Raw genomic sequence first — 27,842 nt, forward strand, 5'->3', positions numbered from 1 at the left:
AATTTTATGTAAGAAACGTTCATTCGCTTGACTCTCGGAACAAAATTGACGCGAACATAGCCGATTAACGAAATTTTATAAAAATCCAATGGTCTACATTTTTTTCGATTTTCCGGCAAAACGGTGCATAATTTCTAGCCACATGTTTATTTTTTTTTAAACAGCAAGTCACCCTTAATCGAAATAGTTCAAATGTCAAAGAAAATATTCACTTTTAATTTTCACGAAATTTTCAGCAAATACACACATCCAAGTGAGCGTTAATAATGCTGTAGAAGCATCCAAATCGTTGAAAAAGCTTCGAAAGAGCTCAAGAAGCGTCAAATTCTCTGTAAAAAAGCACTGAGGAACAACAAAAGCACTGGAAATACGTTAATCGGGAACGAAGAAACATTTGAATTGTTAAACAGGCTTCAAAAGCACTAGAACAACGTCAAAAGCACTAGAAAAAGTGACAAGCTATGAAGAACTGTCGACAGCACTGGAAAAGCTTCATTATAATGAAAAACGCTTTAAAAGAATTAAAAGTGCATCCAGAAGGGCTAGAAAAATTATTAAATTGCTTGAAAAACTTCAAAACCGTTAGAAAAAAGCATAAACAACTATGGAGAAACAACTATATCATTGAAGAGACTTCAAAAGCGCCGCAGAAAGGTCAAAAGCACTGTAAAAACGTTAGAATCGATAAAGACCCGTTATAAGCGCTAGAGACCTGTCCACGACACTCAAAAACCCTAAAAAGTGTGAAAAACGGTTCAAAAGAGTCAAAAGCACTTGGAATGCTGCAAAAACATTGGAGAAATATTGAAGTGGCTTGGAGAAAGGCCAAACGAGCTGAAAAATCGCAACCAGCGCTGTTAAATATCTAAATCTCTGGAGAATTTTTCCAGTCAAAAGCACTGGAAAAGTCTTACAAGCACTGAAGAAGCATCAAAGGTGTTAAAGAAATTTCGACAGTACTAGTGTGAAAAGCGATTTAAAAGCCAAAACCGCTTGAAAACTTCAAAAATCTTGGAAGAAATTTGGAATGCTTTGAAAAATCGCCAAAAGAGACATAATATCATAAACAGCACTAGAGAACATCTAAATCTAAGCACCAAAAGAGCTTGGAAATTTTAAAAACGTTGGAGAAACTTGACATGCTTTGGAGAAGTGATAAAGTCGCTGAGATACCATCAAACCTTGTTGGTGTGGCTCGTGACATCTATGAATGTAGTTTGTGATGTTACAGTGAAAGTACCGGAAGTGTCACAGGTGACCCAATACCTATTGAGCAATTTTGACGGACTTTTATTTTCTATGAGGTTACTAGTATCAATGAACAACTAGTTTCAATTAGAGCTTGTGGATTTTTTAAGTGGCTATGACCTTGAAAATATCTGCGCTTCAGCTCACCCAAAATTATTAAAATTTGTACAGTGGAAGCATAAATTTGTACTACTAAACACAAAATGGCTCTACAAAAACAGTGTAACTTATGTGTAGGCCATACCTTGTGCCAAGTCATGCTAAACAATGCTGCCTACTACCAAAAGTCCTGAAACTTAATGGTCATTCCTCGTATATTAAATGCATATAATATTTTTACCTATAAGACTGCAAATATCCTTTTTGTGAGCACGAAGCTTGCTCCATCGCTCAAAAATTTCTCCACATTCACATGTGTAGGTTTTGTGATTTCGATTGTGTTTAGTCAAATCTCTTGATAACAAAAATCCGAGATTACACTTATTGCACCTGAAATTGTGAAGAAGTATTATATTGTATTATATTCGACAGATAAAAATACTCTAATTAGTCTAAAATACTCCAAAACCAGATTGTCTGACGTGTAGTTTCAGTAAGATCCTACCAGAGATTACCACCATGGAGAATTTTTGAAAACAGTTTACACAACCACTGAATTACTTTGTTTCATATTAACTAAGAAATCATTAAATCCCGGAGATTTACCTGTTTTTAAATCTTACATGCTGTTTCAATTATCTTCCTTGCTAAAAGTTTAAGCTCCCTATACAATAGTTCCCCATCACTGTCTATGGATTTAAAAAAGTTTACTTTTTATAACAATTGTAGAAAAAAATATTTATGCTTAGTTTTAAACTAAAGAGTATACAAAAAGCAAAAAATAAATCAAAAGCTATTAGATTTTAAAATAATTTTAAATAAACTCACTTAAATGGAGGTTCTCCAGTGTGGACAAACATATGCTGTGTCAGATGGCACCTTTTGAGGAATCCTTTGGAACACTCAGAGCAAATAAAAGAGTAATTCTTGATGTGAACTTTAGTTTTGTGTTTTTTCAAACTATATTTATTATTAAAGACTTTCCCGCAATTCTCAAAGTCACATATTTGTTCACAAGCCTTGTCGTGGACCATAACTTTATGACGTTTCAAATGAGAATCATTTGTGAATGTTTTACTACAATCAGGAGCTGTACATATGAAAGACCTCTAAAAATATTATGAACATATTACAAAAACAAATGGTACAAACTCGAAAGATGGTGAACACATATAGCACACAGAAATTAATAGACTAGTATGACAATAAAGTATGTCATAAAAGTTAAAATGAGAGGGGCACTTCAGTTGCAACATTATGATATAGGTCTTATAATGTAAAATCTTTCCCATTATTTTATATTCAAAATTGTATAAGTATATACTTTAAACACTTTGCACTGTTTTAGTCATACAAGTCCCATTTTACCTGTTTATTATGTTTTCGAACATGTTCCTCCAGTAACCATTTTTTTCTATATGCAACATCACAGTTTTCAAATGGGCATTTAAATTTCAATTTCTTGGGCGAAGTGTCCAGCTCCAAGGAATCTTCATTTAAATCATTCTTGCTTGGACTAGTTTTATCTAAATCTTCTGTCGTATGTTCCATCGTTTTCTAAATAAACGAAATACAGCAAATTGTCTGGACAGACATGAGATTTAGGTGAATGAAAATTAAATAGTTACTAATATAGAGTAACTGGGTTTGCTTAAACAATCTAAAATGTATAAACGATGAAGTATCTGATACTGTCAACAAGTCTATAGTCTATAATTTAAAACAACTTACTATATTTTTTTTATTATTAAATTTCTCTAAAGTCCATGATGATCTAACCTAGATGCTGTCAAAATATGAAGAGGTTGTACAATTCTTCTTTTTTTCTTATTTTCTTCACTTAAGTCATTCATTTTGCATCTACATTAGTAGTAACTTCTAGAACATCTCTTATTTCCGAAATTAAAATAAATAAACAGTTATTTTAAATGCTTTAAATTTTGTTAACGACTTTAAATCTTTAACACTAAATACTTTCTAAATTAAGATTTAAAACAAATTACCGGTTACCGGCTTATCGGACATAGTAGACAACTCACTTCTCTCATGTCATCAACTGTCAAAAGGTGATTGCTCACCTACAAACTTGCTACAACTGTAGTGAAATAAAAACAAAATGCACAATTTATTTATTAAAGAAAATAATTATATGTGGACTAAATAAAGTGTATGACCTGCCATAAGAAATGGAGGAAGTCGATAAAATAATTCTAGACTCGTTAAAAAACCTCGACTGGTAAGTTACAATTTTAAAAAGTTAAAAACTAACTACAATATTTTGGAGTGGTTTAATAAATTATTTTTTAGTGATATTGATCCCGAAATTGAACATTTAAAGCAATTCGATGCCGATCTGGTTGCGTATGCAGTTGCTTCTTGTTTAGAAGCAATTTTACAGAATGGTACCTTACCTAAAAAGCTGCCACCCTCAATGAGTGCAAGATTAAAATTCGCCTCGAATTTAGCAGAGCAAATCAAAGATTTGGGATTTCGCGGCGATATGGGCTACCAAACTATCTTATATTGCAATGAGGAGGAAGTCAGAAGGATGTTAATGTTTTTAATTGAAAGATTGCCTAAAGAAACTGCTAAAAACATTCCAATCGAGCAAGTAGGCTATGTTCCTAGGATAGTTAAATCTTTGGAAGAAAGTATTAAATTAAGCTTGTCCAAACCATGGTTGCCCAGTTGTTTTTTACGACAAGGGGCTAGAGAGACTTCCAATAGATATTTAATTCACAGTATGAGCAGTAGTTGTCCCTTAAGGTCTCAAACACTTGATATTCCTTTATCTAAAACTCAAAATGAAGGTAAGAATCTTAATTAAGTGTTCAAACAGTTCATTTTATTCCTCCAAAAACAAGGAAAAAAAAATTTTAATTTTGTTAGATTTGGATATTGATTTTTTTAGTCATATCTTAACATAAAGTTAGATGTTTTGATCTAAAAGTTAAAGTAAACCTTTATAGACAATTAAAGTCGCCAGCAAAATGAGCAAACATTAATATCAATAAAAAAATAAAGCTGCCAAAATTGGTGCCTAGATTCTAAGCAAAGGCTTTTCATAAAAAATGGGAAAAAAAATAGACTATTAGGAACAATGGCCATATCCTATACAATACCAGATGAATAATAATTTTCTAATACTAAAAATATCACTAGTTGTGGAATGTTTGATTGCATAATTAATGATTTGTCACAGACATGTAAATATAAACATCAAATAAGTCAACTGCAAAAAGCATATGTTAGCAATGACAAGAAATTATCATATTAAACAATTTTTGTTTATGAAAGTTACAGGATGGTAATTAATATGTGTATCAAAGGTCAAATTAATGTTTTTTGTTTTGTTTTCGTTTTTTTAGTAAGTTTGTGAAATCATGTTTATTTTTTTATTTTTATTTGATTAGGCTATTAAATAGAATTAAGTAAATACCAATAAATGATTCTCCTTATTTGGTATCCAGAGAGAGTTGTAAACTCAAATTGTGTATATACAAACTGCTACAAAGTGGATGAAATACTATGTTTCCATAAACATTTGCATTCCAATTCAGTTCAAGTTTTCTTTTCTTTATTCTCTTTGTCTTTTGACCAAGAAGATTTCATTTTTCGGACGAAGTGTTTATTAAAATAGTGGATAAGATATTAGTACAAGTTTTTCACATTATTTTATTACTATCTCTATTTTCCACTACATGAAAATGCCAAAGCGATTATAACACAATAATAAAATGCAGATATGAAATATAATTATCTTTTCAACTAGTTTTATACAAAGTATTTTAAGGAATTGATATAAGTAATATTTGACCATCCTGTAATAGTTATAGATTGTGTTTGTGTAAGCAATATTTCATAAGCACTGATAAGATTTTTGTTTTAGGATTAACTTTATTTTAAATTGAAATTGACAAAACATATATGTCTAATTAATTTCACAAGCTGACTTTTTTAGTTTATATCAAGTAATAATTATAAATAATCAATATTAATTTAGTCTGACTATAACAATGTCACATGAATAATTTTATTAATTTTTTTTGTCTGAAGCTTTAGTCTCTCTCTTATAGATGCAAATCATTCACTGACTATTGGCTTCATCATACTCAACTAGTTGTCTTTGATGCTTTCATGTATCCTGTGTGCTATTTTCCTCTCCCATGTTTTAATAATAGTTTGGTCAGTACCTTATATACTACATATTACAATGCTATTGCTCTGTAATAATTAGAGTTGATCATATCTCTTTTTTAATATCAGGATTAATATTGCCTCTGACCACTTTGTCAGCATCTTTTCCTCTTCCCATATTATCATCATGATATTAGGCATAGCTTCCTCAAGTTCTGGACCCCCTTCCTCTATGAGCTCATTGAAAATTCCTTTGCCCCTGCATTCTTGTTATTCTTAAGATGTTTAATAACTTTTTTAATTCCTTTCTTTGTCAGTACTTCTCTTGAGCACCTCTAAATTTAAATTTTCTGTTGTCTAAGACGAATTTTCACATGCTGAGAGCTGAAAGTTGACAGCTTTCGTTAGTTTTCCATTTTCTTCTAAGTGGTTCATAATTAAGTTAGTCATTGCTTTGTACAGAACCATTTCACTGCATGTAGGTGTTCTTAACACTGAGTTTTCTAGTTTGTTCGATTTATGTTCTCCTTTTTCCATAGAATTCCATCCTGCTTTACAGCTTGGCTATAGTTTTTTTTGCTTGCTTGAGTTCTTTCTTCACTCTGTTGTTTTCTGTCTTTATTTCTCATTTGTTCACTGAATTCTTCCTTATTGTCTATTGATATTTCCTCTATTTCATTTAATACTTCCTTTATCTGACAATTTGTGAATTCTGTGTCCTCTTGGAAGGTATAAAGTCCAATAGGGACTTTCTGTTTATCTTATTATATTCAACTTCAACTGTTTGAATTGCCTATATGTTAAATTAAGGGGGGATTAGTCAACTCATAGGATCGAAAGCTAGACCATGTCACAACTTTAGGATAGCAGATGATATTCTATACAATTTTTATTAAGTCACAGAGTCTTACTCTAGTCAATATTTTACATGTTCTGGCAACACTGCAATTGAATCTGATACTGTTCTGTTCCTTATCAGCACCTTGGAACTCAACCGAAATGGGTTTTACTGATTGGTTTGTAATTAAATTAATAATTAGTTATGCTAGTGTATTTAGATATACTTTGATTACTTGCAGTTTGAAAATTTATCATTGTAAATTCACTGTACTCATGGAAATTTCGGGAAAATAGCAGGTGAAATTCCAATATGAGTTTGTTTGTTTAAAGGCCACATTATGACATTTTTATCTACCATATTAATCTAAAAAACTTTCCTAGATTTAAAGGACTACTGGATCCATTTCACACCCGATGTAACGAAACAATGCTCCCCAAGAAAACTGATTCCTTCGTTACTATTCCAAGACAATGATATTTCTGATGACATCGACTTGAAAAAGCTCATTAAAAAATCTGAAGCTGTTTCTCTTGACAATCTGAAATCAGAAGTTAGTAGTTTATCTCTGATAGCCGAGAAACTCACTCCCACTTCTACAGAAAAGCAAATTGCGTCTGCAGAAAACGACGTTAATGCAGAATCATCGGAACAAGATTTGATTGAAAAGTTATCAAAAGAAGTGGAAAGCATGAAAAGTGAGTATGTGGAGCTGCAGGAAGATGTTAAGAAGTCAGAATTAAAATTACTTGAGGTAAGAAAAATTTGCAACTAGTTTTGACATTATACTGTATAATAAATAAATTATTTTATTAATTTTTACCTATAAACGGTTTATTGTAATTATTTTTACATTTACTTTGTATCTTACGCGATTAATACTTTTGTGATCAGTTGATCTGTTGTTATTTTACGTTAAGATTGTCTGATGTGTATTTTCAATTACTAGTCGTTTATATCTTTAGACCTTTCTATTCAGCCCGTAAGTGCTCTTCCATTATCTCTTTCGTCAGTTCCCGCTTGATATTCTAATATTTTTTAAGTAAAAATACAACAGAAAAAATCTTCCCAATACTTACAAATATTTTTAATTCTCTCATTCGATAGGAGGTCACTTCTATGCTCGCTCTCACACGCTCCACATCTGTCTGGAAGATACAAATGGCCTATGAACCGTAGTAATAATGTGCATTTTCATTTATGTTATATTTTTTTGCAGATGGTCAGAATAACAAATGAAAAACAAGACCACGTGAAAGAAACCCTAGCAAAAGTGAAATTAAAATCAAAAACGGCAACGGTTCTCAGCAAAGAAGAAAACCTATCGAAATTGAATAATATGATAAAAAACTCCAACGATCGCTTAGTAGAATTAGCTAAACAATGGGAGGAGATTCAACGGCCGTTGCTGGAAGAATACAGATCTCTGAAGAATAACCTGACGAGTGAAGAAATGAAATTTCAAGAGCAGAAAGAAAAACTGGACGGTTTAAAAGAGATCGATGTCAAGCTTCACGAGGATTTAAGAGAGAAGAAAATGTTGAGTCAGAATTTGTTACAGCAGTATCAGCAACTAAACCGTTCTAACAATAGGTAAGTAAATATTATTATTTCAAAATTTGGAGTATGTAGAAACGAAGATTGTTCTGAAATTGAAACTTCAGATATAAAGTATTTACCACTAAAATTGAGATTTATTTAAATATATATTTATTGATCCCTACCAGTATATGATTTAACTTTTAATCCCTTTTAATATATAGAATTATGTATATATAGTTAGAATATCCAACATAAAAAGTGGATGTTGTCCTATATGAAGTGACATTGTTGACAGTTCAGTGAGTTATGTCAAAAATAGGTCATAAACTACTGTCTGTCAAGTTTTGTATTGTTCTGTATGTAAGAAGGAATAAAGTATAATTGTTGATGGCCAGACATTTATTGGTACATATTTCCTAAAGTACATATTTCCTTGTCTCTTGGTGTCTTCAAACTAGAAGGAGGACTTCACCTAACTTAAATTATAACACTTAACCTTGATACTTTTTTTTATAGGGCAATGTATACCAGCAGGATTTTGGAAATCATCGCCAACATAAATAAACAAAACAATGATATCTGGAAGGTATTAAAAGATACCAGACAAATACAAAAGGAGATTAAAAACTTAACGGGTCAAGTTGATAGGTCGTTCACATTAGCCGATGAACTAATTTTTTACGTAAGTTTTTCGCAATAAGTTTAGTGTCACAATACATTAAAAGAGCTACAAGAGGACGGCCGCGAAATCTGCGATTTGGTGGATGCGCCCATAGTGAACCTTAGACTTTGGCGGAGGCGCCAATACTAATTCTTATGGGCGCGTCCACCAATATAAGTGGTTATCTCAATTTTTACTCACTTAAGTACTTATCATTTCATTAAAATGATCGTTTTTTAGGACGCCAAACACGACGAAACGGCTCGACGGTCATACAAGTTGTTGGCGGCGCTTAGAGACGAATTCGGTAGCATTTTAAAAACTTTGGAAGATCTGGGAGTGGTCGAACGAGAGTGCAGGAATCTAGAAGAGCAAATAGAAAGCGAAAAGGTTAAAGAAATCGCTGTTAAACTCGACCGAGTTTACTCGGATATTAAACAGATACAGAAAGAAACGCAAATGCTCAAAGAGCAAGCGCAAAGCTAGTCTTATTTCTTTAATTTTGGTATTTAATATATTTATTAATACAGAGAAACAGACATGGGAAATTTTGTATAATGTAAGTACTTTGAGTACGTCTGGGAGCCTGGAAGAGTATTTCATTCATTCAATAACAATTTTTGTGCCTTCAGCAACTCTAAGAACAATATAAAAGTTTATTTATTTTGTCTTACAAAAAACAAATGATTTTTGTAAACAAATTCATTTATTATCTACTTTTGCAAAAAATGTGCCAATATAACAAAACGATAATTTCTTCTGCAGCAGTGCCATCTATAGGCGAAATATTGAACTCTGTACTTTATTATCGTACAGGTAAAAAATATATTAGACAATCTGAATAATACTGAAAGTTATAGCAATAATATACGGGTATTTTAGAAGTAATAGAAGAGGAAATTAAGAAAATAACAGGACAGAAGTCTTCCATGAGTTGCGAAGAGATATGTAATGATTTAATAGAAAGTTTTTGCGCAATATTAGAATGTATGTTTGCAAAATATTTGTTTTATGTTTTTTCTAGTTAAACAAAATGATCAAATAAAGTGCTTTTCTTGAAATTTCCTGAAGCACGTTGGTGGCGACCTCTAACATGTTCTATATATCTTAAACTAGAGCTATTTTCACTTAAGCTAAAATTATGTGAAAATACTAAGACTTTAAAACCAAGAAGAACCGCAAAAAAGAATGATACCATACCAGCAGGACTCTTAAATGATCTATTGAGGGTCGAAGGTCATGAAAATAAAATGGGAGAAATTAAATGAAAGTTAGTCGACAAGAATGATCACCCATACAATTATTATGGGGCCAAATTGCTAATTATCTTCAATAATTATTAAATTGTGTTTATAAATCTATATAATGGAGGATTGTCGGACTGCCTACTAGAATAAAGTGGACACTATGGCCATGTACTATGTAGTACTTTATAGTACATGGTCCATATTTAAAATATGAAATGTAATACCAGTCCGGTAGACCGATCATGACAACACCTCGAGTAAATGGCAACTGGATGTTCAAAAAGTTACTTAAATGAAGAATTTTGTGTGATGGTCGTGTTAAGAAGTGAATAATCAATGATTTAAACCTTTCAGTCATTCAGAAAGTCATGTTAAGGGAGTCAGAAGTTTGGACTGTCAAGGAGTAACTAGTAGGAAAAATTTTTGGTTTGTAGTGCCTGAAAACATAAAAAATCAATGACGGAAGGTTTCTTGCAGGTCAGACAATTTTTTAAGGGGTTATGAAGAATGATTGTCAAGCAGTAACAAAAATGGAAAATTTTGAGTGTTAACGGACGAAGAAATACATTACCAATGACTGAAAGACCAAAGTAAGTCGAAAGGTGGTGTTAAGGGGTTTTTTTCTAACTGGATGTTAGAAAATCGGACCAAGATAAAACGTTATGTGTGATTATGGGTAAATTATAATTGGTTGAAAGCTGACAGTAGGTTAAGGGTGGTGTTAAGTGGATATGAAGAGGTTATTTGGCGACTGAATGGTCAGAGAATAACCAAAATGAGGAATTTTGGGTTGTGTAAGTAAAAAACCAATGACTGGTGCCTCTTTGTAGGTCAAGGGGTTGTGTTAAGGTGGTGTAATGGTCAGAGATTAACAAAATGGAACAATTTTAAGTAGTAATGGGTGAAGAAATAAATAAACAACGACAGATCTTATAGTAGATCATAGGGTGTTGTTATGGGAGTTTTTGTTTACTAGATGGTCAGAGAGTTTAACTTAAATAAAACAGTTTAGGTGTTAGTGGCTTAATAATCACTCGATGAAAGCTTTTAATAGATCAAGGTGGTGTTGAGGACCAACCTTTAACATTCTAGAAACTTTCAGGCTTTAATACCTTACTTCTTTACTGATTATCATTTAAAATCTGGTATTCCAGTCTTTTTTCTTACCTCCATATTATTTTGTAACTTGCAACAAGTATTCAGCCTTTATTTACTTTTTCTGCCATTAAATGTGACAAGATAAGAAATAAGAAAATAGTATATATGTACTATAAGCGACATTGTCACATACTGGAGTTGTTAATAGTGTTCTTGATAAAAGAAAATAGTCATACTCACCAAAAACACAAAGCAAAACAGTAATACATACAGATATTACAGAAAAATTGTAGTTATCATCAAAGGGAACTCAAATTTGCTAAGACACCTAAAACCACAAATGATCAATATTACATAGAAAAAATGTATTAAAAACTATGAGAATATAAGAAAGAGATGATGGTTTTACTTGATTGAGTCCAGATGAGTCTATCTCAAAACCGAGAGTCATGAAATTAAGGAGGGTCATTAGTATTGTATTGTGTAAAGACTTAAATATTTTTATGTCTACAAAATTTTGCTTGTCTGTTTCAATGAGATCTTTAATTTTCACAGTTTTATTGAAAAGAAAGTGTATATTGTGTATTCATGTACTCAAAAATTGCCGGTTTTTGTAAGCGCTCACATATTTTATATAGGAGATTATCGTGTACATTATATTTATCAATGTAAGTCTGATAACATTTAAATATTTATACAAAAATGCATATTTTGTAATATTGAACATATTAGCTTTAATAAAAGTAAGTTTGTTACTGTTCTTGTATTATTTTGATTAATTGTAAAATTTAATGGGGTTGTCCATATATTAAATAAATAAATAATTTTTGATTGGCATACTTGGATTTTCAAACAAATAATTATGGAACTTATTGACCAAAGCAAAAATATAAGAGACCAAATGAATTTTGGGGAAGAAATAATTAAAAAAAGAAAACGGAACTGAAAACTTTTTGCAAAATAAAAACAAGAAGCTAGATGAACAAATAAAATATCAGAGGACATTAGTTTAAGGAAATGAAGATGCTACCAATTTTTTTGAGACAGAACTTATGGTAAAGAATACTGAATGAATTAAGAGGAGTCCAGTATTTCATTTAAAGTGACCTAATACAATCTGAACCAAAATACAGAAGGGACATAATGAAATAAAAGTTGAATATCAAAGAATAAGCATAGTTAAAACTGAATAGTAGAAGCATAACCCCAATAAATGAAAAAATAAGAATTTCGATGTAGTTTAGACATATCCTTCAACAGATAATACAAGAGTATTTGGAGTTTGTTCTTTTAGATAAAAGGAAATTGCAAAGTTGGTGGTTCATTTTATTTCAGATTGTCAGTTAAGAATAAGGCAAAGAAAAATTACATGCCGCAACAGAAAATGAGGAAAATAGTTTTAAGCATCACTGCTAGGAATTCGAAAGTGTATTATAATACTAGCTGGGCCTGGAACCTTAAAGAAATAACTACAATTAGACATAAAAATTTCAATAAAAACCCTGTAATAATTAAATATTTATTATAGTTTTACATAAAACCTTAACTACTTCTTCTACTCTGGACTTCTGGAGGTACATAATTCTCATCAGTTTCTTCTTTCACTACCTTATCCTCTTTTGAAACAACTGCTTGACCATCTTCAATCGTTAACTCAATTTGCTCCTCTTTTTCAAAGAACCATAGCCTAGTTTCCTTTTCTTTGAGCTCTTTCTGTATGTCTTCTATATTTTTAAGCCTTCTGATCTTTGATAACCTTTCTCTCTGTATCTCCAAGGCTTTTATCCTATCTTCTTCCCACTGTTGAAAAATTTTACATTGGTCAGCAATATCTCTTTCAGAAGATACTTGTATAGCGTTCTCAATACTTTTTTTCAATATTTCTTGTACATTCAAGGATTCTTGTTTTAAACTATTTACTAATTCTTTAACTTCACTTTCTGGGGGCAACAACTCTATTACTTCCTTTATTATTGGAATACTCTTCGTTTGACAGTCTTTAATGCTGTCATTAACTTTATCAATCTTGCCAAAAAGCGTATTACCCAAAATATTGAATGATTTATTTAAGGGATCATCATTTCCTTTGGTAAACATTGCTAATGTCTTACCTACAATTTTGTTTGGATCCCTCAAGTCAAAATGTTCATCATCATACGGATTTCGTAAAAATTTAACTCTAACTTTAACCTCTTCTTCAGGTTCTTCTGGTTTTTGATATTCTGGCCAACCTTCTGGTTTTAACAGATAATTGTAGCAATGCAACAGAGATAAATTCTTACTAACAGGATGTTCAACTTCTTCTTGCAGCATTAACTGACTTGCTATCCTAGCTCCAGAGGTAAAATCATTTTTCTTCCAGCAGATATCCATTAATATATTAGCTGTATAGTAATCAAGAAATATTCCATAATTCAACCTATCGTCTAGTACATTCACTAACGTTTCCATGCTAGAATACTGCAGTAATGTCCGCAGTACAGCATGGTTTGTAGAACTTAACATATTACAAGTTTCTGCAGTCAATCGAAGTTTATGAACAATATCTAACAATTCATCAACATAGTGACCATTTTTAATTGAATTTACGAATATATCTACGTCAACAGCACTCAATTCTCTTGTTTTTTGATATTTCTGATCTAGTTCATAAAAAAATTCATCATTATTTACTTTCTGCAAAATTGGAGAGTTCAGCCTGCGGTCCCACACTTCTTGACAATAGTATGCCTGAGATAAAAATGTTCGTATGCTTTGTACATTTAGAGTGCCTTTAATTCTACGCTGTAATAAACTTTTGTGTAATAATTTAAACATTGTTATATACTAAGAATACCAATATTTTTTACATACTATAATTTGAGGTTAATAAGATTTTTGATTAATTCATTTCTTCTTCTGTTTGTACTTTTTTTAAACATTATTATGTCATGTCTTCAGGAACAATTTTATTTAGCTTAGCTTAACTTCGACAATCATTTAATTGTTCAAATAATATTCTGTTTAAAATAAAAATGTCCTAAGTCGTGTATTTTATCAATATAATTATTAAAATTGCTTAGAATAAAATAATGAAAGAGAATGAACTTTTTTTAAATTATCTTTTGATATATTTGACACTGACAATGTGTTAACAAGTAAAGATTAATTACGATATCGTTGTTTTTGGTGTTAAATAATAATAAATATTGTATTTCGTTTGTATACAAGATAAGAAAAAATGTTTTGATTGAAATATAAAACCACAAAGGCTCGCATATGAATTTGGGTCTGTTTAATCGTATGAATTTAAAAGTAAGTTGGTGTATTCATTACAAATTCAGCACTTATTTACATATTCCATTATAGGAGAGCAGTGAAAGCAAAGGAATGTACTCAGAATGGACATCCTTAAGTTTAACTACCCAAAGAGAAGGCGAAAGAAACCAGAGTGTTTTAGAAAAGTTTGGTTTGCCTATTAGTAAAGAGATTACTTTGGGTCTTGTGCACCAGCTTGCCAGTAATTTGGGAATAACTCAACCTGCAGAACCCAGTCCATTAACTTCAGACAAGGATGTTAGTATATGTAAAACTCACAAGTACAGTTAGTTATATTTAATATTGTTGCTGTTTTAGGTCCAGTGGTGTATGGAAGTTATATGTTTTGGACTGTCTCTACCTTTAACAGAACATGAAGCAATTAAAGATTGTGTGAATGTTTATTGTGAATGGTTGACTGCTCTCTTACCTAATCCTAAAATATGTGTTCCACAACCTATTTTAGATGATCCAAATATTTACTGTAGAAAAATTATAAGACACCTGCATTATCTCTTCATTCCCAGAAAAGGAGAAGGTAGTTTTGAGAAATATTTGTATTTTTTATTTTAATACTATGCTACTACTAGTTTTATTTAATTTATTGCAGAATTGCCAAATATTTGAAGAGGTGTTACAAATTTTTTATCAATATATCACTTGATGAATCAGTAATTACATGCCAAATGAGCAAAGTTAGGAATCTAACAATCTTAGACTGCACACTTAACCATTTTTTTAGGGGTCTCTTGTACAGGTTCTTTAAATTTTTCGTAAAATCAGGGAATAATACATATCGAATTTGTTTTTAGCCCAGATTCTGTTTAGAATACCTAAGGAAAGTCAGAAAAATACATTTTCCATGTAAAATTTACTGCTTAACAACATGGTTATCCCCCAATTTTGATATTTCCCAGATATAAGCTGAAATAGGGGAAATTTAAAAATGTTTTCAAATTACTATGGAAAAAAGCAACTGTGAAAAATTTCAGACAAATTGAAGAGGGTTGAGTTCTTAAGTTTGATCACTTGGGTGGAATTACTCAACAATATTTCAAATACTGGCAATTACTTTCTTTTAAAAATAAATTTTTAATATAGAACTACTGCACGTAACTTTGTTGCACCGCTTTAATCCTGATTTTGTATTTTATTAACTGGTTTATATTTTTTCAAGACTGGCCCTTTCTATATCAGGACTTAGGTAGGTTAGAGTTTTTCTTACTTTTGTTAACCAAAAATAACAAAATTTTGTAACTAACTCTTTCTATTTCGTTACTAATGAATAACAAATTTATATTTAGGAATAACTTCATGATTTATTATAAAAAAGTGGTAAATAGTATAGAAAGTGTTTCACTGTTACAGAGTGTTGGTCCATACAGTAGATTTTGAATAATACGATTTGAGATCTAAAACTTTGATGTAAAATATTTTACTTTTTTATGCTTTTTTTTTATAATACTTTTTTGTATTTTTACTTGAATACTCTATATATTATTATTTGTTATATTACTAGTACAATTTTGAACAGATTTGGCATGGTATCACATACCAAAAATTAATATTCTGTCCATTGCATCTTAGAGATTATTATAAAAATCATCTGTTTGGTCTTTATGTCCAAAGTATAAACTGTTTTACATAGTCAATGTCATATTCATTGTACAGTCTGTGTGAAACACCTTGTATATTCTTATTTATAACAGTATACTTATAATTTTTTGTTAGTTATTGGATATTTCTTTTAACAGGTTTTGATACCATCCACAGACAAGCAGTTTTTTGCCACAGAGTATTAAGAACATTGCAACAGATAGCACACGAATCGAGAATATTAGAGAGGGAGACATGGGAAGCTCTTCTGTTGTTTCTACTGGGTATAAATGATACCTTGCTGTCACCGCCAACTGTTAAAGATGATGTAGCTGATCAGTTGTGTGAAAGAGTCTTAAGTGTTTTATTTGAGGTAAGATTTATTGCTTAAATAGTTACACTTTTTAAAATATTGAAGCAAAACTTACATATGTTCTTGTGAGAGTATATGTCACTACTTAAAGAAGACTGTGGGAAGAATCATATACAATTCTATCTTACTACATCACGATATGCTTCTTAGCTCCAAGTAAAAGTCATGAAGATATTTTATATACTTATTTATCAACAAGTTGGTTAAAACTCACAAAAATCTAGTACATTTCAAATATAAAAGACAATGTATTAAGAACTCTGAACTCAGAAGTCAGAATTTACATTCTGTAACATTTTTAGATATGGTTAATAGCATGTTCACAGTGTTTCCCTTCTCCGCCATTGTGGAAAACACTAAAAGAGTCCTGCATGAATTGGAGGCATAGAGTGGCACTTATCGAACAGTGGAACAGAGTCAATCTTGCTCTAACTTCCAAAGTTCTTTTGTTTATGTATGGACCAACTTTTCCTGAGTTAAAAATAGGTAAGTAACTCTCTCTTTCTCTCTTTTTTGTAAGTAACTCTTCACTCCTGGCACTATACAGTTTAAAATAGGAAAATATGTATATATGTCTTGTAGGTCTATGAGTTTTAGTTTGTAAATATTCGCGCATGTCTGATGATAATCAAAACCTTGGCATAATATTTTGGAATTTTTGAATTCAAATACAAAGGCTGATAAAACATTGTGCTCTTGAGACATAGACTACCGTTTATACCTTACATATGTTCTACTTCCGTTAATAGTAATAACATCCTGCCAATAATTCGATAAAATATGGATATATTATCATAATATAGGAAAAACTTTTTCGAAATAGTATGGTTTGGAATAAAAGGCTTCATGTTTTAGGTGAAGACGATTTGATTCCTTCTGGCATTTCGAATGACTGCATCGCCCAGAGCTGGTACCGGTTTTTGAATACGATAGGAAATCCAGTGAGCCTTACTAAACCAAAGGTATATTATTACAAAGTGATAAAACATAACCAATAAATATTTTGACTTTTAGGTGATTAGTCAAACTGAGAAGTTTCTCCAGTTCGCTATTAGTACGGACGGAGTAGCTGATCCTTGTCAGCATCCGTGCTTACAGAGTTTGCCGCTAATTTTTTTGAAGGCAATTAAGGGGATAGCTGGACAAGTAGACGCTTTTTTGGGTTTGTATCAAAGTGATATTTTTGCTTTAGTTAAATTTATCTCAATTATAGCACACCCATCTTGTATTGTTAAATAGTTGCCAGTATATATATACAAGGAACTATTAAATCGGATAGCTAGGACTTTTTATTGGCATTTGGCATCCATTTTACTTTCTACTACAAGTATTTTATGTTGCTATAGCGATATATGAAAAATAGTGTGATGTATTTTATTAATTACAGAATCTATGTTGAATTATTTTAGTGTAGACTTTTGCTAATAACGAAGCAAAAAAGAATCCTTTAAATGTTCATAAGTGTCCTGTAGCATCTTTTCCGAATGATCTTGCTTATTGTGTCTGTGTCATGGAATAAAAATATACAGCGACAAACAGCTCCGCTGAAAAAACAATCTGCGATACGTGTCTTATTCCAAGAAAGAAATACCGCTGAAAGCATCCCGGTTCAAAAACACAAATTGACAAGCTACACTCCTTAAAAAAATCAACGTATCATCGTGCCATCGCTACAGAAATATATCTCAAGAAACGACACTGCTCAAATAACATAATTATACACGAAATGTTATATAGGCGGTGCGAAAAATTGCACCGCTTATGTAACATTCCGTAATACATCCCACGCTCCAAAAAATACCGCTGCTAGAGTCACCGCTCCTAAAGAAAAGTTACAAGCTTCACTGATTACAAAAATCAGCGTCCGTTGTCACGATGGACGGTCCCCTGAATCGCTAAAATAAATATCGCTACAAGTATAGTCACCCTAAAAACAAAAAGTGACAAGCTTCACTAATTAAAAATCAGCGTAGAGTGCAACTGTTGCAAAAATATACTGTGACAAACGGCAATGGTCAAATAATATATTGTGATACATGTAACATTAAAAAAAATACCGCTGAAAGTATTACCGCCCCAAAAACATTGAGGGAGAAGCCCATCGCTTAAGAAACAAACCGCGATCAGTGTCAATTTTACAAAGAAAATACCGCGACAAACTGAATCGCTAAAATAAATACCGCTACAAGTATAGCCGCCATAAAAACATAAAGTGACAAGCTTCACTAATTCAAAATTAGCGTAGAGTGCTACTGTTGCATAAATATACTGCGACAAACGGCAACGCTCAAATAATATATTGTGATAAATGCTACATTAGAAAAAAATACCTCTGAAAGTATTATCACTCCAAAAACATGAAGGGAGAAGTCCATCGATTAAGAAACATACCGCGAGCAGTGTCAATGTTACAAAAATATATAGTGACAAACTGAATCGCTAAAATAAATACCGCTGCAATTATCACCGTTCCAAAAAAACATAAGTCCAATGTCAATATTTCTGGCACTGGTGGGCGACTGAAGATCTGTCTAAATTCGTTTGAGTTAAAACTGTTTAGTTAACTGTAATTTTCGTTAAAACACTTTTTTAGTCACTACAAATTAAGTTTTTGTTGAACGTGTCCTATCGTATTAAGTATTTTGCTTTCTTGATGGTAAACAACTCAGTTGAGCACATAGAATTGGAGATCACGTGTTCATCAAACAGTAGTGACATATTTAGAAAAATAAATCGACGAACTTAACAGCGCCATCTCTTATCAAACGACAAAACTAATTGAACAACCTTAATCACAAATAGAGTAAACATAGAACTTCTCAGCGGTATCTGGCGTTTTTATTCACATTGCTTAAGTCCACTATATTTCGACAGCATTTATAGTACAAAATTATCAATAAAAGTCAAACGATCGTCATTTAAAAACACAGATGGGTGTGTTTGAGGTAAATATTCCATTTTTTTTTATAATTTTCAAACAAACATTTTACTTTTAGTCTCATGGGTAATTACTACATACTCTACACTTATATAAGAGTGATATTCTTGTCACTATTGTTGATACGTGCTAAAAACTAAAAGCTATAAACGTGTTCTACTAAATTATGTTTCATTCATTGTTTATCTCTTTGGAGATCTATTAAAAAAGTTTCTGCAATCTTTAATTGAAGACTTTATTATTATTATATAATAATTAGTTTTGTGAAGTTTCAAAGTAAATACTGTTGCAGTTTTCTAGTTAGTCTTTTGATCTTCTTGCATTTGCATATTCTTTATAATATTTACTATGTTGCGCTTGACATTGATTAATTTTTTCTCAAAGTCTGTCTTCGTTTACATTACGACATGTTTCTTTACGTAATTTAGAAACACATAGAAGTGTCTATGTATCTTTCAATGTATATGGCTCAGTCGATTGTAAATCAATAGTAAAAGTGAAATTTGCTAAAATTAATTTCGAATTTGGTAAATTTGGAAAATTAGTGGTAAACTTCTGATTTTCTCTCTCTGAAACGAATCACAGAGATGTGTTTCTGGAATGCAGAGGTATTTTCAAATATTTTATCGATTGCTATGTGGTTCAGAGACACACGGAGGTGCCTGTGTTGTGTCATTCAAAGTGGATGGCGCTGCCGACTTTGGGAAATGGAAAATTTGCTAAGTAATTCTGCCTTTCTCTTCTATTGATGTTATTGCAACACGGCGGACGGAGTGAATGTGCCGTCACTTCTCTCTCAAATAGATGAGGGAACATTTGAAGATAAAACATTTAAATGTTGTAATACTAAGTCAAATAAAACGATAGTATGTGTGGTGTGCGGAAAAAGTTATCATATTTCCTATGCCATTAAAAGCAAGTTAAAATGTTCTAAAATATGTGACACGTGTTTGGTGTGTCACCTAAATTACTTATTGGAGGAAAAAGAAGATAAGTATAAATTACTGTTAAATAATAATGAACTTTTAAAATCTAATAACTATTTGCTGCAAGAAAAAGGCGATTTATTGAAGACGGAGTTAAAAAATATTAGAATATCAAAATAATAAAATGGATGAAATAATTAATCTCGCTTTGCCTATGGGACAGGACTCTAAATTTCCTGATGTCCAACAATATATGCAGGATTTAAGTAATTTTACAACAGTGCATTATAAAAAAAGAAAAAGAAACAGAGTTATGAAGAAGAATATTCGATTCGATTACGAAGAGTTCGTAAACAATCAAGAACAATTCTCCGACGCGGATGTTATTGTAAAAAGGAACTACCGACTGAGGAAAACCGTAATAAGTGTTTTATGTTTGGGATTAGCGAAAAATACAAAGATCAAATCTACAAACAATCTTCGTGGCCCAAAGGAATCGATTTTAAACGTTTCGACTAAATTCCACAACTACCAACGTAACAATATAGATTTTTGAAGGCCTTTCCAGATAAGAAAGGAATTGATATCTTCCAACCAGGATCAAATGGAATCTTTGACAATACAGGGCACAAAAATAACATAAATAATATTGTAAGTGTGGTAGGTGATAAACTGCAGTATATCTAAATCTAATATTGTTAATAAATTTTCTATTATTTTTTACAAAATATATTCTGTACGCAATAAAGTTGAGGATCTGGAAGTATTTCTTAGCGAAAATTGGCCAGATCTTGTGCTTTTAACTGAGCACTGGTTGTATCCTCGGGAAATACTTTGTATTAACAATTACTCCATAATATTTCAGTAAGAAGCTTAATACTTTTCTCATTATTGTGTACATACCCCCTAAGTCTATTATTCAGTTATTCTTTCAAAGATTGGAATCCTTGCTTGAAAAATTCCACAAAATGCTTGTATTATCTTGACAGGTGACTTTAATATTGATTATCTGGATTCGTCACACAGCCATGTTATTACCATTACAGTTTTACTTAAAGTTTTAATATGAGAATGCTGGTAACCGATCCAACAAGATATAACAGCATATTGGATTATATTTATACTAATCTACAACATCCAGATTTAGCTGTGTGTACAGAGTGATTCCCTATTTTTCATCAGATCATGATCCCATTCTATCTGAATTTTCCCTTAAGAATCCAGCTTATACAGCCAGATGGGGAAGGATTTTCAGCAAAAGTAATTTTGACAGGTTTATCAAATGTATGTAATCAGGAAGATTGAAATAATATTTTTTGCTCTCCTGATTTGCTTCATCAATTTCATCACACTCTCATGAAGATTTTCAATTTAGCATTTCAAAAAAGAATTCTTAAATCGAAAAGTAAGAAAACTTGGGTTACTAAAGGAATTAGAATTTTCTGCAAAAATATAGGTACATATATAGGAAGGTTACTAAATTAGCCAAATATATATCTTGTAAATCTAGAATGGAAAATGCCAATAATAAATAAAAGGAATCTTGGCGTATAGTTAATAATCTTAGAGCTAAAGTTCCCCAAACTGCTGATATATTCTTAGACACTGGTGAGCTGAATAAATATTACATTTTTTAACCGGTACTCCCATGCCTTCACATTTTCTTTTCTATGTAGTCAAGGCTTTCTCCAAGTATATTTTGAATAGGGTTGGAGATGTGGAACAACCCTGCAAGAGCCCTTTTGTTGTGATGAAGTCTCCTATGATTCTTGTTCCCATTTTGATCCTCCCCGATTTTGCCTTTTATCGCTTGCTTTATCTTTTCTCGCAGTATCTTCCCATATAATCTTCCTATTGATGATATTACGCTTATTCCTCTAGTTTTCGCATCATTTTCTATCTCGTTTCTTAAATATAGATGTCATATATGCTTTCGTCCATTCCTTTGGGAAGTGTTCCCCATTTATGGCTTTCTGAAATATCCATTGTATCATCCGGTGTAATTTTTTTGATCCGTATTTTATAAGCTCCGGTGAAATGCTTGCAGGTCCCTTAATTTTTAAAAAACAAATAGGATATTCGGACTGATTCCCCTTATAACACTCGTTTAAATTATGTTATTCCACTTCCAATTCCATCTTCTACATTAATTAAAGAATCATTTATTTACACTGGTAAGAAAGTATTTATGTAATTCCCTAAAAATCGATATAAGATCCTCAAGCGATATTTTTGTAGTCCGAAGAGCAATCAAGAAGTTTTTATTATCTAAATATTACTACAGCATAGAGGATTTTTTGAGGACAGTTGCGCTAATTGATATATTTTTTTTTCTTTTTTTTTTCAATTATGGAAATTTTATAATAAGTATTTTAATGTATCTTGTACCTTGTTTATACTATACCATGTTGTGTTTTATAAATGTAAACTCATTTAAAAACAATAAATTTCTCTCTCTCTCTCTCTCTCTCTATCTCTCTTCTATTTTATGGGGTCCAATAGAAAGGAAAAACATATTCTGGTGAATAACACGCCGTACTGTATAAAACTAATTACAGAAATTGGTTAGGTAAGAACTGGAAAATAGGTACTTTACAGTTAAAAGCAAGTTAATCAATAAGTGTTAAATAGGTCATTTAAGGGTATATTAAAAAGCAAGATGGGAATTGGATACGAGTTCGTATTCAAAATTTAAAAGCTCAAAAATGGATTTTCCACACTAACGATGGGGAAGCAATTAATGGTTGGAAGATTTAGTAAAAGTAAGAATATATATATATATATATATATATATATATATATATATATATATATATATATATATATATATATATATATATACCCGGTATTTAGGCGTTCCACGCCCTTCCGGTAGGGATCTATGGAGGAGTATCACCTAGCCGCAAGCCCTTATCTCTTGCCGTACTGCGTCACCATAGGCCGATCAGATACCAGCATATTCTAGACTAAGCCGCAGATTCATTTTAGAATTTTAAACTACTGCGTTAGCCTTTTTGTTTTCTGTTCACCGAGCCGGGGATTTGAACTGACATCTCTCGCATTGAAGCGAAGGAGAAGCCAGCCGCCCAGCCCGCTTGGCTATCCGATCGACAAGAATAAGTATAAATCCTAAAATATCCTCATTGCATAGGAAATCTTAAATAATTTTTACGTAAAGTTGAACGTCAGTTTGAGTAAACAGACCGTGCAAATTTAGTTCTTAGGAAAAGTAGCAGAAACTGATTTAATAGATCTCATAATAAAGTCTCACTTTTGTGTTTCATAATTAATTCGGCTTGTGTTTTCACCAACGACTATAAACTTTTCTAAAATCATAATGATAAAATTATCATAACTAGATGTCTACTGATATACGTGCTATTGTTAAAGTTGTGTTAAATTTCTATACAGATTTGTTAATAATTTCATTTAACAGCTCATACGACAAATATTTCTGAAGCTATGATGTGTTCTATACCTTTACAATATTTTTTTATGTAATCGTTTTAAAACATGATCTACTACTGTGCCAGTTGTGGTTTTTTTTTTCAAAGTAATAAATATTTTTTGTACAAGAATCATTATTATTAGTTGTTATGTTCTTTTCCGGACTCACAGACAGCGGTCTGAAGTTATTTGTTCTATTGAGACGTTATCAAAAGCGATCTGAACCAGGAAAATACCTCAAACCATTGTAGCTTCGTGGTTGATGATATCAGGAAGAAATAATTATAGAGAAAGGTCGATAAACCCTACAAACAATGTATTATGACAAAATACCGGTAGTGAAAGTGTACACTGTTTGATTATTAAGACATTTTTATTTGGAATGATGTTAAGGTAAAATATGTCCTTTATGTGTGTCTCTAACTAAAATTTACACTTTATTTTGATATTGGGAAAGTTATATACTCTAATCATTTATGAAAAAGACTTACAAAGTGATTAAAATATTTTAGTAAGTTTCCATAAACATTTTCAGTGCATATCGACCAAAGCTTTATTTTATATTTGCCTTTCTCACAGTGTAAACTTTCTAAATATAATAGAAATGGGTTTCTACATTTGGCAGACATAGGCGTTCCTTCGGGTCACGGTGATTGATTAGGGATATGTCTCTAACATATTCACAAAATAAAAAAAAAAATAATTGGGAGATTGTCAGCACAATCTTTATATTTCAAGCGTATTTATAAATTAACTATAGTCCATTTCCATCATATTGATAGCACATTATGTATGCAAATCCCTAAACTGTTGATACGGGTGACTCAATGAAAAATAGATATTTGTCAACAAGTTTACAGAAATATATAGGAAAACAATTTTAAATTGAGTATGACCACCAGGTATAAATGTTGAAGCAGAATAGAATACAATAGTTTTGAGGGTTACTAATCCTTAAATAAAGTTGCCAGTGTCGGAGTGATGGAGATTAACAGGTACTAATGAATTTGCAAGAAATGTAAGATGTTTATTTTATTGGTTATATATAAAATAATTTGTGGCCGTAACAGGGGCCGATTTTTAAAAAAATTAATATTATTTTAATCAAATTCCATTTCAGATTCACTGCTTTCTTCAGAATCTAAGGAATCTTCAACTCCAATGTTAATTATTACCGGTTCCAGCATTGCATCAGTCATATTATCCAAATTCCACATTTTATTTTCTTCCTTGTGAGCATGACTAACAGCATTTTTCCAATTTTCTGGAGTTACTTTTGATAAGGAATGTTCTAATAATTGTTGTAAGTCTTCTAATTTCAAAGTTTTGTTGTTGCGTCCGACTTTACCCTTTACTTGAGACCATATATTTTCTATCGGATTCAGATCACAGTGGTATGGGGGTAAACGTAAAATAATTACATCACGGTTTAATGCCATTTCATCAATTATATATTTTTTATAAGCTGCTTTATGTTGCCTTACAATAGGTAATAATTCCTTTTTTGTCGAATTCTCCCTGTACTCAATTGCGTGTTTATCCAACCATTCGATTATCTCTCCTTTTTTCCATGCCGTTGTTGGCAATTTTTCTGCTAGTCTTGAATAGTAACTAGCATTATCTATGACTATGACAGAATTTTTTGGAATTAAATCCAACATTTGCTCAAAATATTCTTCAAAAACGTCAGCAGTCATTTCCTCGTGGTAATCTTTGGTTGATTTTGATGCAAAACTTAATAATCCACAATTGACAAAACCGTATTCGTTTCCAATATGGGTTATTATGAGTCTGCGTCCTTTTACAACAGGAATATTGTTTATTCCAGTAGATACACCTTCGATGAATGCCTGACGGGAACTTTTCACATTTGTATCAACCCATAGATATGGTACAGTATGACCTTCATTTAGCCAAGTCTCGTCCAAATAAAAAATTGTTTTCCCTTCTTCTCGGTACTTTTTAATAGTTCTTAGATAATCTCGTCTCCAACATACAATGTAATCTTTTTTAATTAAAACGGATTTTCTTCTATTCTTTTGCCAACGAAATCCCATCTCTCCCAATAGTCCCCATAATTTCTTGTTGCTTATGATTGGTAAGTCTTCGTTTTCTCTAATTAATGTTTGGATTTTGTCCAATGTTGGAAATTCTTTGTTAAAAAAAATGAGTGGACGCTGCGTCTTATCATGTTTTTATGTATTTCTTCAATTTCCAAGGGTTTACTTTCTCCACTCTTCTTGGGAGATGAAACAGTTCCTCCTTTTCTTTCTTTTAGGAATCTATAAATTGTTACTTCTCCAACCCCTGTCATATTTGAACACATGTTAACGATTTCACGAACATTACTTAAAGGGCGTTGATGTACAAGTGCATCGTGTACATGTAATATTATATTTTTCTCTCTTAGACTGAAGGCACCTTTAAAACTACACTTAAACGGGATAAAACCAGTTGTCGACGTCATTTTTAAATGCAAATAACAAAATATCGACACCAAAAACGTAGGTAGGTAAGACATGAACAATGTACATCTACAAACTAAATGGAAGATGCAAACAATTTCTAATTTATATTATTGGCATAAGCTGTAATGTGGCATAAAAACTACTTAAACTATCATTAGTGAAGCCTTATCAGTAATTCCAGGTAATCGTTCAAAGAAGGTATTCTTTTTGGGTCAGGCGATAACTTGTATACAAAACAATAATCACCTTTAAATTACTGTTTACATTAATTTATTTCGTGAAACATTGAATTCTCTCGTTAATCACCCGTGTATAATTAACAATAATCGTGTGGCATATATACCGACGTTTTTTACGCACAAAAAAGGTATAGTGAGAATAGTGGACACTTATTTTACAGAAGATTTTTTAAAAGATAATGAATTGTTGACGGCATCTTAAAATATTAATTTTTTTTATTTATTTCAAAACAAGTATAGGGTGACGCCTATGGTTTTTTGACCTGTTGAGGATTTGCATACATAATGTGCTATCAATATGATGGAAAAGGACTATAGTAAATCGCATGCGACGGGCAAATGGATGTGGGAATACCTTGAGCTGGTAACAGCTTGAGGTGTTAAAATCATGTTGAAATGTCTCAGTTCATCGAAAAAGGTTAAATTATATGTTTGAGGCGAAATTATTTACGAAAACGAAAATCTCTAAGTATTATTTTTATCTCTGTGCCGAAGGCACAGTAACAATAAGTGTAGAAACCCAGTTTTATTGTATTAGCACTCTAAAATATTGAGAAAACCAAATACGAATGAGTTATCTTTATCCCAAGACCTTTCAAATTTTTGTCGTCATTTTACTTTGAACATTATATGTGTAATCACTACTGATACAGTATTAGATCATCGTTATTCATTATCTTTTGTGGTCTTTTTTGTATAATGTAAATATTTCTCCAGATCCATATCTTTATTTTGGTACACAGGTGTTGCACAACATATTTGGTGGGACATTGTAGTGACAGGTGCTGGCACCGACAAGATTAAGGAAGCACCGCCTCCAATTACTCATTCTCCTACACCACCTACTCAGCGCCGATTAGCTAAAAGTTTTAGTGTCACACCATCTTCTGTGAATAAGGGTAGAGTTTTGGTCTTTTTCTTTAGTGATGAACTGAATTTACTATAAATAAGTATACGACAAATCTGAGTTGAGTTGCGATGGTCGAATAGGCGATACGCAAGAGGGAACTTTAAGGGGACGATCAGTCTATCAATGAATGTACTTACTGCCCGTCTCATAGTATTAATATACAGACAGTGTTGTCTGATTACACCGCTCAACAAAGTGGAACTAAACTATCGCTTAAGGTCACGGCTCAACTCAACCTTGTCGTACAGTATCATTGAAAATGATGTTTCAAGTATTATGATTCCGTTCATCACTTTTTTTTTCTTTTTCTCGATTTCACATATATTCTATTAATTACAGCACAATATTTAGATCTTTAGGATGCAATCAGTATTTTAAGTAGGCACTGCTTGATGTTAGTTTTGTTTGAAAAAGACAATGTAATTAAAGTAGGAATGTAAGAACTCCTTAGGCTAAGGTTTGAACTGTGGATTTTTAGCTACACGTCGTCACTTAATGCTTACGGAATTTATTCCTGTCTACTAGTGTTGTGTCAATCGTTCTACGAGGACCGAATACAATCGAATCATTTATTCATTCGTTCGTTTCAATATTCAAACGAACGCATTCAGCCGATCTGTCTTCGCCGCAGGTGAGGAAAGACCGAGGACCGAAAGTAATGAGGGTATTGGCTGTGGGATTTTGTTTTGGTGCGATCGGCGGTCGATCCATCGATTTTTGTGACTGCACGGTCGGATCGTTATAAACTAGCGGGATTCGGTCGTTCAACACTTTTGAA

General features: G+C 31.8%; 4 protein-coding genes across 10 annotated transcripts in view; 2 read left to right on the top strand and 2 right to left on the bottom strand.

Annotated features, from left to right (window-relative positions):
* LOC140439075 (uncharacterized) overlaps positions 1–3,229 on the bottom strand; it is a 16,565-nt gene extending 13,336 nt beyond the window's left edge. The window contains exons 1-4 of the mRNA XM_072528738.1: positions 3,079–3,229; positions 2,716–3,007; positions 2,176–2,456; positions 1,589–1,737 (exon numbers count right to left, since the gene is read on the bottom strand). Coding sequence (XP_072384839.1) covers positions 1,589–1,737; positions 2,176–2,456; positions 2,716–2,898 — 613 coding nt within the window. The 5' untranslated portion in view covers positions 2,899–3,007; positions 3,079–3,229. The remainder of the gene's footprint in view (positions 1–1,588; positions 1,738–2,175; positions 2,457–2,715; positions 3,008–3,078) is intronic.
* Positions 3,230–3,392: 163 nt separating this feature from the next.
* LOC140439074 (coiled-coil domain-containing protein 22) lies at positions 3,393–11,624 on the top strand. The gene is made up of 6 exons (XM_072528737.1): positions 3,393–3,583; positions 3,655–4,157; positions 6,706–7,076; positions 7,542–7,915; positions 8,381–8,546; positions 8,766–11,624. The coding sequence occupies exons 1-6, from the start codon at positions 3,534–3,536 to the stop codon at positions 9,009–9,011; spliced, it is 1,710 nt and encodes a 569-aa protein (XP_072384838.1). The 5' UTR covers positions 3,393–3,533; the 3' UTR covers positions 9,012–11,624.
* A 751-nt stretch (positions 11,625–12,375) lies between these two features.
* LOC140439076 (uncharacterized) lies at positions 12,376–13,780 on the bottom strand. Its single transcript, XM_072528739.1, has one exon. It carries the CDS (start codon positions 13,685–13,687, stop codon positions 12,413–12,415), a length of 1,275 nt encoding a protein of 424 aa, XP_072384840.1. The 5' UTR covers positions 13,688–13,780; the 3' UTR covers positions 12,376–12,412.
* Positions 13,781–13,892: 112 nt separating this feature from the next.
* Positions 13,893–27,842, top strand: part of LOC140439073 (ral GTPase-activating protein subunit beta) — a 52,541-nt gene continuing 38,591 nt past the window's right edge. For 2 of the 7 annotated variants that reach the window (XM_072528729.1, XM_072528731.1), the window contains exons 1-9: positions 13,893–14,164; positions 14,219–14,425; positions 14,486–14,705; positions 15,345–15,371; positions 15,922–16,136; positions 16,439–16,622; positions 16,992–17,098; positions 17,151–17,298; positions 26,898–27,053. In XM_072528729.1, coding sequence (XP_072384830.1) covers positions 14,129–14,164; positions 14,219–14,425; positions 14,486–14,705; positions 15,345–15,371; positions 15,922–16,136; positions 16,439–16,622; positions 16,992–17,098; positions 17,151–17,298; positions 26,898–27,053 — 1,300 coding nt within the window. In that variant the 5' untranslated portion in view covers positions 13,893–14,128. The remainder of the gene's footprint in view (positions 14,165–14,218; positions 14,426–14,485; positions 14,706–15,344; positions 15,372–15,921; positions 16,137–16,438; positions 16,623–16,991; positions 17,099–17,150; positions 17,299–26,897; positions 27,054–27,842) is intronic. The other 5 variants (XM_072528732.1, XM_072528733.1, XM_072528730.1 and 2 more) reach the window with 3 other exon arrangements.

Source organism: Diabrotica undecimpunctata, chromosome 4 (genome assembly GCF_040954645.1).
Source record: "Diabrotica undecimpunctata isolate CICGRU chromosome 4, icDiaUnde3, whole genome shotgun sequence".
In the NCBI taxonomy this organism is placed as follows: domain Eukaryota; kingdom Metazoa; phylum Arthropoda; class Insecta; order Coleoptera; family Chrysomelidae; genus Diabrotica; species Diabrotica undecimpunctata.